Genomic DNA, 16216 nt, shown 5'->3' with positions numbered 1-16216 from the left:
CCTCATTGGCTAAAAAACCAAACCAAAACAAAGTAACATATAAATTCTGCATTATGAAAAATTAAAATGTTTTCAAATCTACATTCTAGATATGAATATGGAGAGCTAGCAAAATATTTTCTTATAATGAATAAATGAGTTTATATCTATTTTCTACTTTTCTTTCTCCTTGATTTTCTCTGTGGTTAGCAGCGTCATAACAGCTGCATGACTTTAAGTTTAGAGCATTGGACTGAGTTATTATGTAATGAAATTTAATTGTACTGAAGATTAATTTAAAATACTGAATATATTTTATTTGTAGTAAACTTTCAGAGTAGTATACTTTGCTGTTTTCCCTTCTTGCCCTTTGAGTGTCTTTAAATGTCAGATGCCTCTTTTTCTCTTATTTATAGAGTTCATCCTGCATTTTAGACTTCAGGACTTGCCTCTTTTTTGGGGAATTTTCTGAAAATGTTTCACAAGTTATTTGAATACTTTTGAAATTACAACACTGAGTAATTTGCTGTGCATCTGTTTGAAGTGTGGTAGGGTTTGGGGGTTGGTCTGTTTTTTTCTTTTTTTCTTTTGAGTTCAGGGTGAGGATGTTACATGTCATTGGCAAGCTCTTGCTTAATACTCCCACAAATGGCAGTGAGATTTGTGAACAAGAAAATTAAAAATCCCTCCCATAAATTCTGCTGTTGCTTAACTGTTCATGTTTTTAGTCTGAAGAGGACTGGTAAACCATACTGGAGAGAGCAATGGCAAAGAAATTCTATCATAATCACATCTGACATATAAAAAAAGAGGGTAAAGTTGTTTTAGTAATTTGTATTTGCTTGATGGTCACAGAATATTTTCCGAGTTGCAATGAAGGAGGCAGGATATGGTAGCCAGTCAGCAGAATGTTTTCCAGTCCTCCCCCATGTCTGGATTAATTGCACTACGACATCTCAGGAAAGACAGAAGTTATTGTTCTGGCCTTTCATGACAGCCTTGTGAAAAACAATTCCTAAAACTGAAGAGTTATCTGTTAACTTCAGTTTGTGGATAAAAAAGCTGACCACACTAACAAGATAAAGGATTGTTTCAGGTTTAAACCCCCAGGAATATAACTTCATTTTGTTTTTTCCCCAGGCACTCAGAAGAAACATCTAAACAATCTTCCAGATTAAGAAGTTGCCATAAGTAGTCATGGTGGAAGATGGGAATAAGCCCGGCTGTTTCGATCCCGGAGTTCGTGCCGGACGGAGCAGCCCCGCACAGAGCAGCGCAGCCACCGGCGGGGCCGCCGGCAGCCCCGGGGCCGCGGCACTGCCGCAGGGAGAGACGGCCAAACTGCCCCCGCTGATCGGGATGCACACGACCGACCTTCAGAAGACAGCCGAACAGGGTGGCCAACACACACACGCGAGCAGGAGCTGCCAAGGCGGCGGAGCCACGGTCGGAGCCGCGGGGCGGCTGACGCCGGCCGCGCTGCCCGGGCCGGGCAGGCCGGGGCGGCCGGCGGGCTGTGCCGGGGGCGGGCGGGCGGCGGAGCTCAGCCCGCCCCCGCTCTCTGCCCTTGACGTGGCGCGGACTCTCCCATCAGCCATGTTGGTGCGTCGGCGGCGCCGGGGCGGCTGCGGGCGGGCGGGCGGGGACAGCGAGCGCAGCGGGAGCGGCGGCCGGGACGCGGGTGAGCGCGCAGCGCGGCGCTGAGGGGGAGCCCGGCCCGGCGGAGCTGGGGTGCAGGGAGGGGAGAGGGGCAGCCCCTCCTCTCCCCGCGCTGGGAGGCACGGGCACCCGGCCCGCGGGGCCCCGCACGGCTGTGGGACCCGAAGGGAGCGTGGTGGGAGCTCCCCGCGCCTCCTCCGTGGCGCTGGGGGATCTCCGGGTGCCAGAATTGCTGTCGGGGCCCCCGGCGGCCTGAGAGTCCGGGGCTGCCGCCGGGCGCTGGTCAGCAGTGCCCGCGGCCTCCCGGGCCGGGCGAGCAGCCCCAGCAGCCCCAGCTCGGCCGGGGGCCGGCGGGCAGGGCCTTGAACGGCCGGGGTGAAGGGCAGCGCTCCCCGGCAGCGCCGGGGTGCTCCTGTCCCGGAGCTCCGCTGTAGCTGTGCCGCTGTGCCACTGACGAGGGTGCCTTCCAGTGTAGGTAAAACGAGAAATGCAGGCCCTGCTGCGTTTGATTATGCATTGCTTTTTTTTAAATTTAGGTACCGTAGTTGTTTAAAGTTTTCAGTGAGAGATCTGGGAGGGCAGATTTGGAGGAGGACTGCGTTTGAGTGGTGAAAATGTTAGCAAATTGCTTTAGATAACTATTTAAACTATTGTGCTCATGTATTTTAGTTCTTTGGAACCGAATTTGTATCTGGTATGTAATTTGGTCATAAAAAATGAATTAAGGGTTTATTATTAATCTCTTTTACCAGGTTGTTAGTGCCTAATAATTTGAGAGAAGAGGTGTGTTGTAAGAAAAGTGTGCAGTGAACTGTACTCATTTAGTGGTAGTTAAACACACGGTGCTGTGAGGGACTTCGACCTATCTATGCTGGAAGTCTTACAGTGCTGTAGAGAAAAATGTTTTGATTTTGTATATGCGTGCAAGGATTAGGGGATATTATTATGTGGATATTCTGTATTGGGACATATTTGTCTGTGATGTGGAAACGTTTAAAGGTGCTGATAGTCAACCAGTGACTCTCAATGCAATTCAAGTGTGGCTTCGTTTGTGACACACAGTTGAGGTTGTCAAGGTGTAGGTTTGCAAAGGTATGTTCAGCTGTGGCAGTGGGACGGAGGAAGCAAGCCAGAAAGGACTTCTGGTTTTTCTGGATATCCTAATCTGTAGCAAAGGTAAAGCAGTGGGAACTGTTGCTTTTCAGCTGGCCTGAAAATCCCTTCTCTGAGGTTTTCTGAGGCAGGCAGTGCATATTTTGTGGCACTCAGGTGTCCGAAATTTGGGGTGTAGCCTGTAGGCCAGGAGGGTTTGCTGTTCCTGTGTAATGCAATACATCTCCACACCTATCAGAAAATGTGTCTACATAGCTGTAACAATGATACCGAATGTAACTTGTCAGACCAAGAGTTCCATATTTGATGAATGATGAAATAGGTAAGCATTATTGGCTCTTGAAGAGGAAGAAAAGGACAGAAGAAAAGGTGGAGGAGATCTTGATTATTAGCCACTTTTGCCTTCTGAATATAAAATCCATAATTAATAGAAAATAACAGTATTTAACTCAGTAAATCCAACAAGTCGTTTATGTATCTATGTGTATTAGTGATTAGTCACTGCACACTGGTGTTTGTACATTGCCCTTTCAGGAGCAATAACTGAGTGGTAAAAGTAATACCCATGTACAGCCATTTCAAACATAGCTAGAGCCAAATGTGGAGAAAATGCTTTGAAGTTCAGGGCAGACAGTGTGACACGTTGCAGTGTTTGGAGCTGGATTTTGTGAGTCTATAGTTGCTGCTAGTGAATGGCTGGAATAGCCTTAAGTTGCAATTTTCTCTGTCTTCTCAGGAAATAATTTTTAAATTGAGAGAAAATTAAATTTGTGGTGATAGTGGAGATAGCTGTATTGTGCAGATTCTTGCATTAATAGCCCATTTTTCAGAGATAAAATGCCTTCAACTTTTTTACAAAACATGGATGGATTTTGATTTATTAGGAGAGAAATTTCTTAAATTCTATATCCTCTTCAAATCCCAGGCTCTTCTTTCCTCTCTTATCTGAGTTAATTTCTGTCTCTAATTTCTCTGTAGAATTACAATTTCGAGATATTCTCTCTTTTACTCAGTTTTGTCTCCCCCCTTTTCTGAAATTCGAGTAAAAGCAATGGTAGAAATGCTCTTATGCACAAAGTCTCTCATGCTCCCTGTGTTGTAATTGCCGTGATGTGTTTAGATAGGAGCAGATTTGCTCCTAATATCAGTAAGATGTGCCCATTAAAATATTGTCAGTTGATAATTTCTTAAGGATATTAACTGTGAAATGCAGCACTTCCCTTTGCTTTATGTATTTTGTTAGTCTGTTTTCTTAAAAGTTACAATCAGAATAAAAGTGTTAAGTTAGGCTGTTATTTAAAATAACTTGAAAAATTGTCAATTGTCATAGAAACTAAAGGTGCAATGCCATTATAATTTTGATAGAATTTCTGTGAGCCTCCTGTAATGTATGTAAGATCAGAACTAAGAATATCAGTGTGCTTAGGAGCATTCCTGATTTAAATTTCAACTCAGGAGGATTCCAGCATTTATAATATTCATTAACTTGTTTAAGTTAATGAATATAACACTAATTTTAATATATTATAATAGTTATAATATATATATATATATATAATATTTATTAACTTGTTTAATGAACATTTATAATGTTCATTAACTTGTTACAGTATAAATTGAGACCTAGGAGTATTTCTAGTTCACTTTAGGTGGTTCATGTATGCTTTTACAGTAAATCCTTAATTATTTGGGAGTGTGAGTTTAGATATCCTAGTTCCTGGAAAAACCTGTGCTGTATATACTATAAAAGGTACTGTGAAGCATGCAGCAGATAGTCTGGAATAGCTTGTATATAGCTGAGGAGTTTGGGATTGGAGGGAGGGAGTTCACAGGTACCTGTTGAGCTTTTCAGATGTGTCTGTGCTCCCCAGTTCTCCAGCTTCTGAGTAATCATAGCAGAACATTTTGAAAGCCTTAAGTCAATGGCCAAAATGGTAAATTTGAATTGTTGAAAACTGCTTCTTGGTACATAATATATTGGAATATGGCACTTGAATTTCTTACAAAGTTACATCCTAGCATTGCTCTAGGAATGTCATGTTGTTATTCCTTTATGTTTGCATGTAGGCTGCATCATGAGATACCAAAAATATGGTTAGAAATGCTTAGCAAATTTTATACAGCAGTATTTTCTTTCCCCTTAGAATTCTGCACATTACTTTTAGGATTTAAGAAGCTCTACTCAGTGTTTTGCAGACTGTAATTCAGTATTTGAATGTGTGACTGTTATTTTGTGCATTCAGCATTTAGTAGCTAAAAGTCTTTGCATGTCAACATTCTGCTGACTGTTATCTTTTTATTTTAGTGTTAGAGAGAAGTTGACCATGACAACCTTCCTGCAATTTATCCAGCAGAACGAGGACAGAGATGGAGTTAGATTCAGCTGGAATGTTTGGCCTTCAAGTCGTCTTGAAGCTACAAGAATGGTAGTCCCGGTGGCTGCCCTCTTCACGCCACTGAAAGAACGGCCGGACTTGCCTCCTATTCAGTATGAGCCAGTGCTGTGCAGCAGGACCACGTGCCGAGCTGTTCTGAATCCCTTATGGTAAACTTAATGCATATTATTGTTCTAGTACTTTGCCTTAGAGTCTGGAGAACAGTGCTAGCCGAACTATGTGCAAGATCTGGTGTATAGAAGTTCAAGTACTCCTCACATCATTATACAGCACAGACTTAAAAGTCTTAGAAGGTTCTGCACATAGAGTTGCATATGTAACATATTTACTGAAATGTAGCTTTCATTTAATGAGTTGTTTCAATCTACTTAGTATTGATTAGGTATATTATTTTTCTGCAACCATATATCTTGGGATTTAGTATACTCTTGCATTTTGCCTCTAGAAAATGACTTGGGTAAAAAGTTACAATACTCTGTCTTCTGAACTGTTGGACCCTGATATAGTTTAATTTTTGAATGAAATAAACTGTTTATTACTGATGTTAGTTCATCTGTGGGCCAAAGTAGGTTATCTGTTTTAGTTAACATCAGAAGTAGGCATGAAAGAGGGTAGAAAGCTGTTTAAGCTTAAGGGTGGTATTGGCACAAGCTCAAATGATTGTGGACTAGTCATGGGTAAGTTTGGGTTGCAAGCAGAGGAGGTGTTTCATATGCATTCCTGTCATAGAAGTACAGGAAAGAAGCAGAATGATTTCTAGGTTGGAGTTTGATAGGCATGGGTCCTGATTGATAGAGATTAGACATGATGTCAGAGAACCTGTAGAACAAATTTAATGTTATGAATAACTTGTCTCTGCTTGGGAGAAAAGATGGCTTCAAAGCAGATGTAAAATTGTGTTTCAGTATTAAGCAGCCACAGTGGCCAGTTCTACTGGGAGTCAGTTGAAGTTAACTTTTTTAGAAGTGTTATCTTTTATTGGGGAAGAAAAACAATGAAAAGACAAAGTTGTAAAGGATCAGAGAGATACCAACATTACAGTGAACTGTGTACATTTTTCCTCTGTTGTATGTGCTAGTAATGACTGGATTTTTTTTTCCTCTGAAAGGGTGGTTAGAGGCTCAATCTTAGGAGACTTTAGAAGCCTGTGTGGCACTTTGGGCTAGGTAATTTGCAGCCTCTATAACTGGTAAAGACAATTAGATAGCAGTAGATCTGTGTTTTGTTTACAGCATGCTGGGACTTACTTGAAGATTCAATGATATTTTAAAAATATTTTTGCTCTTGTAGACAGGAGAAGATGTAATAGCAAGAAGTGTACATTGAGAACTATTTCCCTTAAGATGTGATTAGGACTTTAAGACATCTCTGTGGTGTGAAGATAGAGCTTGCATTTTTTATTTCAACTGTCTGAATACTAATAAAAATGTAGGCAAAAGAAGGTAGACTCATCATTTGAAAGCAATGTTGTTTTTGTTACAGAGATAGCTGTCATGTTGGAACCTGTTTTTTTAGGGCATAATGTATATTCAGGCTAGTCCCACACTCTGACAGCTAATAGAGGCAGAAAAAGATGAAAAATTCCAAGGTAGGAGAGTTAAAAAGATTTGCTAAAACTATGGAGAAAGGCTCTAATATAGGTGCTGAGTCTGTATTTTGAAGTTTCTTATTTGCATCTTTTTCCTGAAGACCATTCTTTCTCCGTAAACATAATATTTTTCAGATACATCATTATTTTCTGTTTGTAATGTGGGTATTTAGGAAAAAGTATATTTGAAAGAACCTTTTTAAAGTCAGTGTGTTTTTTAAAGTTTTAAAGACATGTATTCTAGGGACAGTGAAGGAAAATGAATTGTTCATGCTATATAAACTTTTCCTGTTGTATTTTTATAGCCAAGTGGATTATCGAGCAAAACTCTGGGCTTGCAACTTTTGTTACCAGAGAAACCAGGTAAGAAAATGAAACATTCAGTATATAGAAAATCTTTCTATGAGGTGAAATGAAAACCTTGATTTTTCAAATTACCATTGCAAGCTGAAATTGACAGCAAGAGCGGGAGTGTGTAATAGTATCTTCAGACATTGCATTGAGATTTTTTCCATAACAGCAATAGTGAATATCTGTTGAAAAAAGTCTGTTTTTTTTTCCTTTGTAGAAATTGTCATCTTTTATTTACATTTAATTTCTGTATTTTTATTTGCAGTTTCCTCCTACTTATGCTGGCATATCTGAAATGAATCAGCCAGCTGAACTGTTGCCTCAATTCTCCAGCATTGAATATGTAGTACAGGTAAAATCATTAAATAGAATATTGAGCATCTATTGCCTTGCAATATACAAAAAGAATAAATTTCCATTTTGCTTCTTCACTCTATTTTAGTGACTGTGAGTATTTATGTGCTTGTTAGTAGATTGAACATTGATGCCATCAGTTGGAAAAGGAAAACACTTAATAAGAGCATTAGGATGGCTTATAAGACTGGTTTAAAAAGAGAGTTCTCCTCTAAAGGTGATACTTCCATTAGGTCTATTTCTTTACAATGAGTTTAATTTGTGTTTGTGTCAGGAGGCTGCTTGCTGAAGTAATTTCAGTTCAGATTTTACTGCTCATTCACCTGTCATTAACCATTTGAATTCAAGTTTGTATTTGAATGATGGGTAGTTAGTTCTGGTGCTGTCTGGTTTACAGACAACGGTTAATACATATTCAATTCAGGTGTTTGAATTTTAATATTCATACTTCTTCAGGATAGAGGTTACTTGAATAGAAATAAAAAATGGACCTAAACCTCTAAATTGCAAACATTTGCAATTTCAAATTTTCCACCTCCAAATAATTTTTGAGGATTAAAATTAGTAAAACCTCACTGAGGCAAATAATAATCTGAATCCTCAGTGAAGTATTACAAATTTTAATGAAAGATAGAATGAATACTGGACAGAATCTGTTTTTGCCAACTTTTGTAATGCAAAGTAGATGGAATGTTGGCTCATAGTACAGCAAAGTTAGTTTAGATAGAATAAAAAGTACTGATTATCTCTGGAGTAGCATTAGGACATGAAATGCCATGGACTGTCATCAGGCTATAATCTTTTATAACTGTGAATAGTTTTAAGACTGTTATGTTCACTTGGAGCAATAAAAGCTCATTGCATGTTAAAAGATGTATATAATTGGCTCATTCTTCAAAATTACTTGATATCCTGAAAGGAGTTTTTCTTTTCTTCTGTTGTAAGCATTTCCTTTTTGTTCACTTTGGTGGGGGGTTTTGTTCTGGATCCTGATTGCTAATTGAGAGAGAGTTAAGTTCAATAGAAAATTGCTAATACTGGTATGATTAAAATTAAAACTTTTACGAGATGTGTCTTACTTGTTCACTTTTGATCCTTTAAGTATTGCAAGACTTGTTTTTCATATGAGTCTAATTTTGTTTCTCAAAGCGTGGTCCTCAGATGCCATTGATATTTCTTTATGTTGTGGATACATGCATGGAAGATGAAGACTTGCAAGCTCTGAAGGAATCCATGCAAATGTCCCTTAGTCTTCTGCCACCAACTGCATTAGTAGGTCTCATTACCTTTGGCCGAATGGTGCAAGTTCATGAGCTTGGCTGTGAAGGAATTTCCAAAAGTTATGTCTTCAGAGGAACAAAGGACCTCTCTGCAAAACAGCTTCAGGTAATGAACAGAAGCAAACAAAAAGAAAACAGTAAGGTGCTAATGGCGAAATAGTCTGTAAACAATTTTTGTAATAAAATCTTATTTATTTGACTGCAGGAAATGCTGGGGCTTACAAAAGTAGCTGTTGCACAAGTCGGTCGGGGTCCTCAAGTGCAGCAGCCACCACCTTCTAACAGGTGATCTACTTTAAACATCTTAAAACATGTACCTTGACTCCACTGATGTACTGGAAAACCTAGGTTTATGACCATTAAAACAGTAAACTGACAGCCAACCTTCTTGGTCAGGCACAAATTTACTAGTAGACTGTTCTTTCCTACAGTTTGTACTGGGAAGAATTGACTCCATGGATAATAGTAATATTATCTGGATGATTTTTAGAAGTGCTCTGAGAGGCACATTATAGATACATAAATAATAATAATGATTCTTCTGTTGATTGGTGTGCTGGAAAGTGTTAATAGATGCTATAGTGCCCCTTAGGTGGATATGCAGTTGTGCCTTCCTTTTTTCTCTCTCTTCTATTCCTCTTCCCTCCCCTTTGGTCTCTCATTTGGAAATCGCAGGCTGGTGTTTGATTTTCCTGTGTATTTCACTGTGCCATAGAAGAAATTTTTGTTGTCTCTGCCCTCTGAAAATTAGCTGCATATGTAGACTGCTTGTAGCGGCACAAAAGAGATCTTAACTATGTTAATTTTTTTCCTGATCTTTGTCACTGAAGTAGGGAAATGCATTTCTTTTTGAAATTCATAGGTCATCATCTGCTCTGTTCTTTTGACTAGGTAGGGTTCTTTCTGGATAGTGGTGGTATCTCTAAGTCTGAAAGTTTCAGTTCTGCATGCTCTTTGTTCAACTTCTTAAGTTGAGTGTGTAAGTAGAAATTCCAAACTGCTTTATTTTGATGAGCAGACACATTGGTCTGAATTCAGACCAGAAGCTAGAATTAGACATCTCATATATGTCTAATATATTGCTGGTGAGCAACTGATAAAATTTTTATTTATTTTAAATCTAAACTACTTTCATGTATTTGTTTCCAGATTTTTGCAACCAGTGCAGAAGATAGATATGAATCTTACTGATCTTTTGGGTGAACTGCAACGGGATCCTTGGCCTGTTCCTCAAGGAAAACGGCCTTTACGTTCTTCTGGAGTGGCCCTATCTATAGCTGTTGGGCTGCTTGAGGTAAAAGCTTTAACTATAGCTGTGCTAAACTACAGCTAGATAATTTTCCTGGAGAAAAGCTTTCACAATCAATATGTAAAAACTTTAGTAACTGATTGATGTATATTAGATTTATAGGATGATTCTGGTGGATATCATCCCTTACATGCTTAGAATTTCATAGACATTTGCATATTTCAATAAGGCAAAATTGAGACTTTGAATTACTGGCAGATGTAACTTCTGGGAGTGGAAAAAATGCTATTATTGTTACAATGCTGTCGGTGTGATAAATATCGTCATACCTAATTCTTTTGTAAAGTTTGTAGCAAAACCAATGGTTTTATTTGTCGTTTATTTCCTGCAGTGCACTTTCCCCAATACTGGTGCACGAATAATGATGTTCATTGGAGGACCAGCGACTCAGGGACCTGGCATGGTTGTAGGGGATGAACTGAAGTTACCTATAAGATCATGGCATGACATCGAAAAAGACAATGCAAAATATGTTAAAAAGGGTACGAAGGTAAGAGATGATCATGGGATCTCATACATTTTCCTAGTAAGTAAACATTTAAATTGCTGGGCACTGTAACATGCTGTTAGTAAAAGCAGTTGTATAAAGAGGTGGGAATTGTGTGGTTTTGTTCACCTGGGTCTGAATAGTGGTATGTCTCAAGAATTTCTTCAGGAATTTCAGTATGTTGAGTTAGGGCTTGCCTAGCTCCCATTAAAGCTCTTTGGAGTGTTTCTCTGGTTTAATTCAAAAATGTGTGTGACCAAATGGTATATCTAGTGTTGTAAGGCTGATGCTTCTAAGATAGGTGCTCAAAATTGTCTCTGTAGCTGGGGAAGGATTAGGCTGTAGAGTTTAGTCCTATCTAATTTAATTTAAAATGTGCATTTGGTTTGGTTAACTGCATCCAAAACCTGTTGAATTAATCTTGATTGATTATAATGGGAGCTTAAACAATTAGCTCAGTTGCAGGCATCTCTTATTGTAGATACTTGAGATGAGAGTAGTAAATTCAGTTCTGTGCTGGATCTAGCACTAAAATGCAGTGTTTAAAAGGAAGATGATCAATCTAATTTTATAGTTTAGATAGCAACCACTGTTCTCTTTAGTGGGAATCAGGCTCTCAGCTGATCAGAAAAAAAAAACCCTAAGTGTTGAAAATTCCAGTCTTACTAACTTTAGGAAAAATATACTTTTATGTGATTAGAATCTGATAATGTTGTTTTAGAATAATTTTGTGACTTCAGGATTTAATGTGAAGACAAGGTGAGTTCACATTGTAAATTGCTATGAACTGTATTTTCATCTTGTATTTAGCATTTTGAAGCCTTGGCTAATCGAGCTGCGACAAATGGTCATGTTATTGACATCTATGCATGTGCCTTGGATCAGACTGGTCTACTGGAGATGAAGTGTTGTCCCAACTACACTGGGTATGTGTCTTTTTTTTTTTCTTTTTTTTTTTTTTTTTGTATATGAAGATGCAGCTTAAAATTGTTAAACAGGAAGCACTTGCAAACAATTCTGCTATTAAAAAAAAAAGCTTAAACAGACAAACTCTGATGGCTACATTTGTACTGGAATTTTAGAGTATCTTGGCCTCTGGCAGATTTGTCACCATAATTTTTGGTTTATTCAGAAGCAGGTTTGCTGTTTTATTTTAATGTGATCTTTATGAGGCTTGAATAACTGGATATATTTTAAACAAACAATTTATCAGATACACTCTTTCTGTTTTACCATGTGTATCTGTGTAAGTGGCAGGTTTCACTAAAGATAAGGACTTGTCCTTATTTTTCTTGTTCTTCAGAGTGGTACAAAACTGTCTGTTATTCTTTGTGTCTTGTTTATGCCATCCTTTTATATATTGCTGTTTATAGGTTCAGCTAGTGGTTTAGATGACTATCAGGTACAGCTCCTGAGTTTCAGGCCAGCTTGGCCATGCTAATCTCTGCTTCTCTTCAGAGCTGTGTGTATAGCCTTAGCTTGGAAGCTTTCACTGTTCAGGATATTTATGCTTAAATTTTATTTTACCTGCATATTTGACACCTGTTCCTTTTCTACATCAAACTCAAGTTGTGTTTTTGTTTATACTGGTTTGCTCTTTCTGTCTGTCCTGTGACTCAGCTTATTTCTGTAGCCTGAATGTATAGTTTGTTTATTTCTCCTACAGCTCTTCTATTTTGGTTTTGGTTACACCCTGCATACAGGGAGGAATTTTTGATTCTATCTATGTCTATTTTCTTCTATTTTTGAGTATCCACCTGGAAACTTCTTTTGGGTGTAATGTTTGACCTATTGACATATTTTACTAAAAGGTTTTCATTAACATTTTTGATGACTGAAAATAATATCTCCTATTACTATTTTCTAAAGGCAGGGTATGATATTTCATGACAAGTGGCAACTGTTGTAGTTATATCCACAGAATGTTGCTAAGCACAAAAATAAATCATGCTTCTTGAGCATAGATTTAACCCTGAAATAACAAATGAACTACACAAAATACTATAGTTTGGAATAATAACTATCAGAAGTAGAGCCTTTGTATGTCAGGATCTTGAGACGTCCTTAGTTTTCAAAGTCCACTACAGTATTTTCCCTGTGAAAGATTTTGTTACCTACTATAATGACCTTAAGATGGGTAGGGCAAGAAGCTCACTTAAAACTTTCATCCTTAACATTGTAGCAAAATACTAATTTAAAATTAGTCTATTTTAAGAAGGAAAAATATGTCTCAGAGTGAATTGTCTTTAGTTTTAGTCTTTAATAAAAATTAGCTATATAAGTAATCTAATTTTACTCATGAGTTTTGTTTGTTTTGTTGTCTAGGGGCTATATGGTAATGGGGGACTCTTTCAATACATCATTATTCAAACAAACTTTTCAGAGAGTATTCACTAAAGATATGCAAGGACAATTTAAGATGGGATTTGGTGGCACATTAGAAATAAAGGTAAGTATACAAAAATGCAGTCTGTTAGTGAAACAATGGAATAGGATGGCTTCAAACTGGAATCTTTGCCCTTTTAAGGATTTTTTAGGAATATGCTAAACAAATGTATTAAGCTTGGCCTGTACATAGCTGTACATAATCCTAGATCTCTTTCTGTAGTTCTGGGATTCTGTAAATGTGAGTTAGGTATAATGGTAGTTCTTCTCACCTTGCATTCAAGGTGAATGTTTAGTTTTGGATATCAGTGGTTTCTTGGTTCTAGTTTCTCTATGTAGTCCAGAACAAATTTTCTTTCACTTTCCATCCTTATCAGAATCCATTCTGCATTTTAACAGTATTGTTTTCTGCCTCAACATTGTGATAAGCTTAGAGCTGACTATGCTGTAGGTTCAGGCACTGCCTTCCTTGATGTTTCTTGAAAAATATTCCAATCCCATATTGTAGAAGAATATGAGACTCTTCTCATTTTTGGTAAAATTCTGTTTGAATTTTTACTAATAAAGACAAATAGTTGAACCCTCTTTTTTTTTTTCTTTTTTTTGTATGCCTATTGATGTGACTTTTGTTGAAAGATCCCAGAAAATATATGAAAAGGGAGCCCCAGTTCTAGAGGGATGTACAGATCACTTAAAAGAGGAAAGTGACATTGGAAGAATGTAAATAACTAATTTAGCTAGATATGTTTAGGACGTAGAGTAGAAATTCTTTATAAGGTGTGTGTAGGCTTATCTTACAGTACAAAGTCTTCAGTTTTAATCTTGAATATTTTAATCCTTTCATTAGGAAGGAAACATTACCCTGTATAGTTTCTAGGTTTATATGTTTATAAATCAAGCAGCTTTTTTCCATGTTTTAATTTATGTTCATACTATTAAGATATACTAATTAGTATAGCAAATAGACATAATTAAGTGTAGAAACTGAGCATGTGAAAAGTGTCTACAGATGTATCAAGCATTGATATAACCTTTCCTAAAGGTATCAGTAATGTAATATGCCTTGTGATTTTAATTATCTAACAATAAAATGAGACTGAATTCTTTAGCATGGCATGTTAATGTATATTTTTATTTGAAATATGAAGACTTCAAGAGAAGTAAAGATTTCTGGAGCAATTGGACCCTGTGTCTCTCTCAACTCTAAGGGACCTTGTGTCTCAGAAAATGTAAGTAAACTTTGGTGAAAATAATGTCCTACTATGGAAAAATAGGATTTAAGGATTCTGAATTTGAAGAGAGGCTGAAACTTCTGTAAATGGAACAAAGTGGTCACTTTTTACTGATTTTAAATTAAATACATGCAAGCTTACAATTGAATCTGACCTCTAATGTAATGAATGTATTAGACCTTGGAGATCCCTTGTTACTTGTTTAGATTTGTCCACTTGTTTAGATTGTTTAGATTTAGTTGCTTTAAAATTATTATACAAAAGTTATATGATGATGCAGCAGAAACCAAGTAGAAAACGAGTTAGCATGCTTTATAGTTAAAATCAGAGCTGTGTCCTTTTATCCAAAGTGAACCATAAAAATAAATTTTTTAGAAAGAATTGACAGAACAGGAGAATACAAGATTGGAAACATCCCTTTTATCTGAGGTCTTCTTTCCCTTATCTGTAGCTGTTTCATCAAATGCACATTTAATTAATTGATTGAAAGATCCAGCTATCACAGGCTTCTGAAGTAATACCTTTAAATTATATTAGACTTAAATCATCACTTATTTTCTTTTCAGATAATATTATTAACTTTTGATTACCAGTGAAAAAACAATTCCTGCATGTGACCAAAATGACTTATATTTGAGAAGTCTCACTTTTGTTCCTAATAATCTGCATAGTAGAGCATTTCCCAGTATGAAGATGCTCACAAATGGCCTGCTTTAATCAAGCACTCTTATTTCTTAAATTTTTTTTGTATTTATGACTGCATCTTTGTGAATATAGAATATTCGATATAACCAGTAGGGTTTTTTTTCCCCTTTGTGATCAGGTGAAGATTTTTTTCATTTCATCGCATGTATTGCAATGAAAGTTAAAAATCTCAAAAATAAATTAAAGGTACATATCCTATTTCATAGGGGGTAATAGAAATTCACTTGTGAGATCGTCTGTTGCTTTTCAGTTTTATCATGATTAATTTATATTCCAAACCCCTTTTTGTTGAAATTATCTGAATTCAAATCTGAATATTAATAAAATGAGAGTGCATGCAGCTTATTTCAGTGGTAACTGGACAATTCCTCTAGCCATAATGCTTTTGAGTGAATACAGGCACCGTAACAATATTGCCAGCATAGTTTTCCTTAGAAGTTTTATTTAGTTTCCCTGTGTCCATTATGGATGATGGATTACTTGAATTGGTTTTGCTGGATATTTATGCTGCTTTGGTGCCAAAAAGGAATTTTAAGTTGAAATACATTGCTATCTGTGTGCAGTTACCTTGTTAGTTACGAGAGACTGTGTAACTAAGTAAAATACAGTGTGTAAGCTATTACTTGAAGTTTTACTGCTGCACCTTAGAATAATCTTTCCACTTGCATGTGCTTTTTGCCTCTGCTGAAGCAAAATCTGGTATTTTCCTGTTTCTGACTTGCTTTTTCAGTCTTTTTCTAACGCTGGCTTCTGGGCTTTCTAATATATTAATTATTTAAAACAACAGTCTCTTTTTTTTTATTACTCCTACGTCCAGCACTGCAGTTGCTTTGCAGGAGTGTTTGAGAAGGTGACAGTGAGCAGGGAGAAAGCTTGTGAGAGTTGCAAACAGTTACCTGTAATGACTACATGCTGTATTTCACAAAGCAGGAAATACTTCTGGTTTATAAAAGTATTACAAAATCTTTCTGCAGGAGATTGGAACAGGAGGCACTTGTCAGTGGAAGATTTGTGGTCTTAATCCTACTACAACACTTGCACTGTACTTTGAGGTGGTAAACCAGGTAATAAATATTTGTCTACTCGTCTAGCAAACACAGTAGTCTTACTTTATATGACTGTCAAAGCTTGTATTTTTATGTGGTTCCCCCAAGCACAGTAGGAGGGATAAAGATGATGTTGCCATTTTGTGTTGTCAAAGTTTAGAGGTGGACACTAACTGCTTAATGATGGGCTAATCTTCTTGTTTGTGATAATGAGCGCTAAAGAACTCTACAAATTTTGACTTAAGTTCATAATTTATAACTCAAATTTTTTCTTTCCGTATGTTACTTCTTGAATATATTTTCATTGCACTATGCGGAAATGCTGTAATCTG

At 37.2% G+C, this 16216-nt stretch overlaps 1 protein-coding gene across 4 annotated transcripts in view; it reads left to right on the top strand.

Moving 5' to 3' along the window:
- Positions 1 to 1548: 1548 nt before the first annotated feature.
- The window catches only part of SEC23A (SEC23 homolog A, COPII component), a 28491-nt gene continuing 13823 nt past the window's right edge, over positions 1549 to 16216 (top strand). The window contains exons 1-12 of one of the 4 annotated variants that reach the window (XM_021542720.3): positions 1549 to 1581; positions 5057 to 5296; positions 7041 to 7098; positions 7352 to 7438; positions 8590 to 8826; positions 8926 to 9005; positions 9870 to 10014; positions 10361 to 10519; positions 11327 to 11442; positions 12842 to 12965; positions 14050 to 14130; positions 15813 to 15902. In XM_021542720.3, coding sequence (XP_021398395.1) covers positions 5076 to 5296; positions 7041 to 7098; positions 7352 to 7438; positions 8590 to 8826; positions 8926 to 9005; positions 9870 to 10014; positions 10361 to 10519; positions 11327 to 11442; positions 12842 to 12965; positions 14050 to 14130; positions 15813 to 15902 — 1398 coding nt within the window. In that variant the 5' untranslated portion in view covers positions 1549 to 1581; positions 5057 to 5075. Of the gene's footprint in view, positions 1582 to 1620; positions 2114 to 5056; positions 5297 to 7040; positions 7099 to 7351; positions 7439 to 8589; positions 8827 to 8925; positions 9006 to 9869; positions 10015 to 10360; positions 10520 to 11326; positions 11443 to 12841; positions 12966 to 14049; positions 14131 to 15812; positions 15903 to 16216 lie in introns of those variants that run through there. The other 3 variants (XM_021542719.3, XM_085580503.1, XM_021542722.4) reach the window with 3 other exon arrangements.

The sequence above is a fragment of the Lonchura striata genome, chromosome 5 (assembly GCF_050655825.1).
Source record: "Lonchura striata isolate lonStrDom1 chromosome 5, ASM5065582v1, whole genome shotgun sequence".
Classification (NCBI taxonomy): domain Eukaryota; kingdom Metazoa; phylum Chordata; class Aves; order Passeriformes; family Estrildidae; genus Lonchura; species Lonchura striata.
Note: the sequence above shows the minus strand (reverse complement) of the source record. Positions and strands in the feature narration are given on the sequence as shown.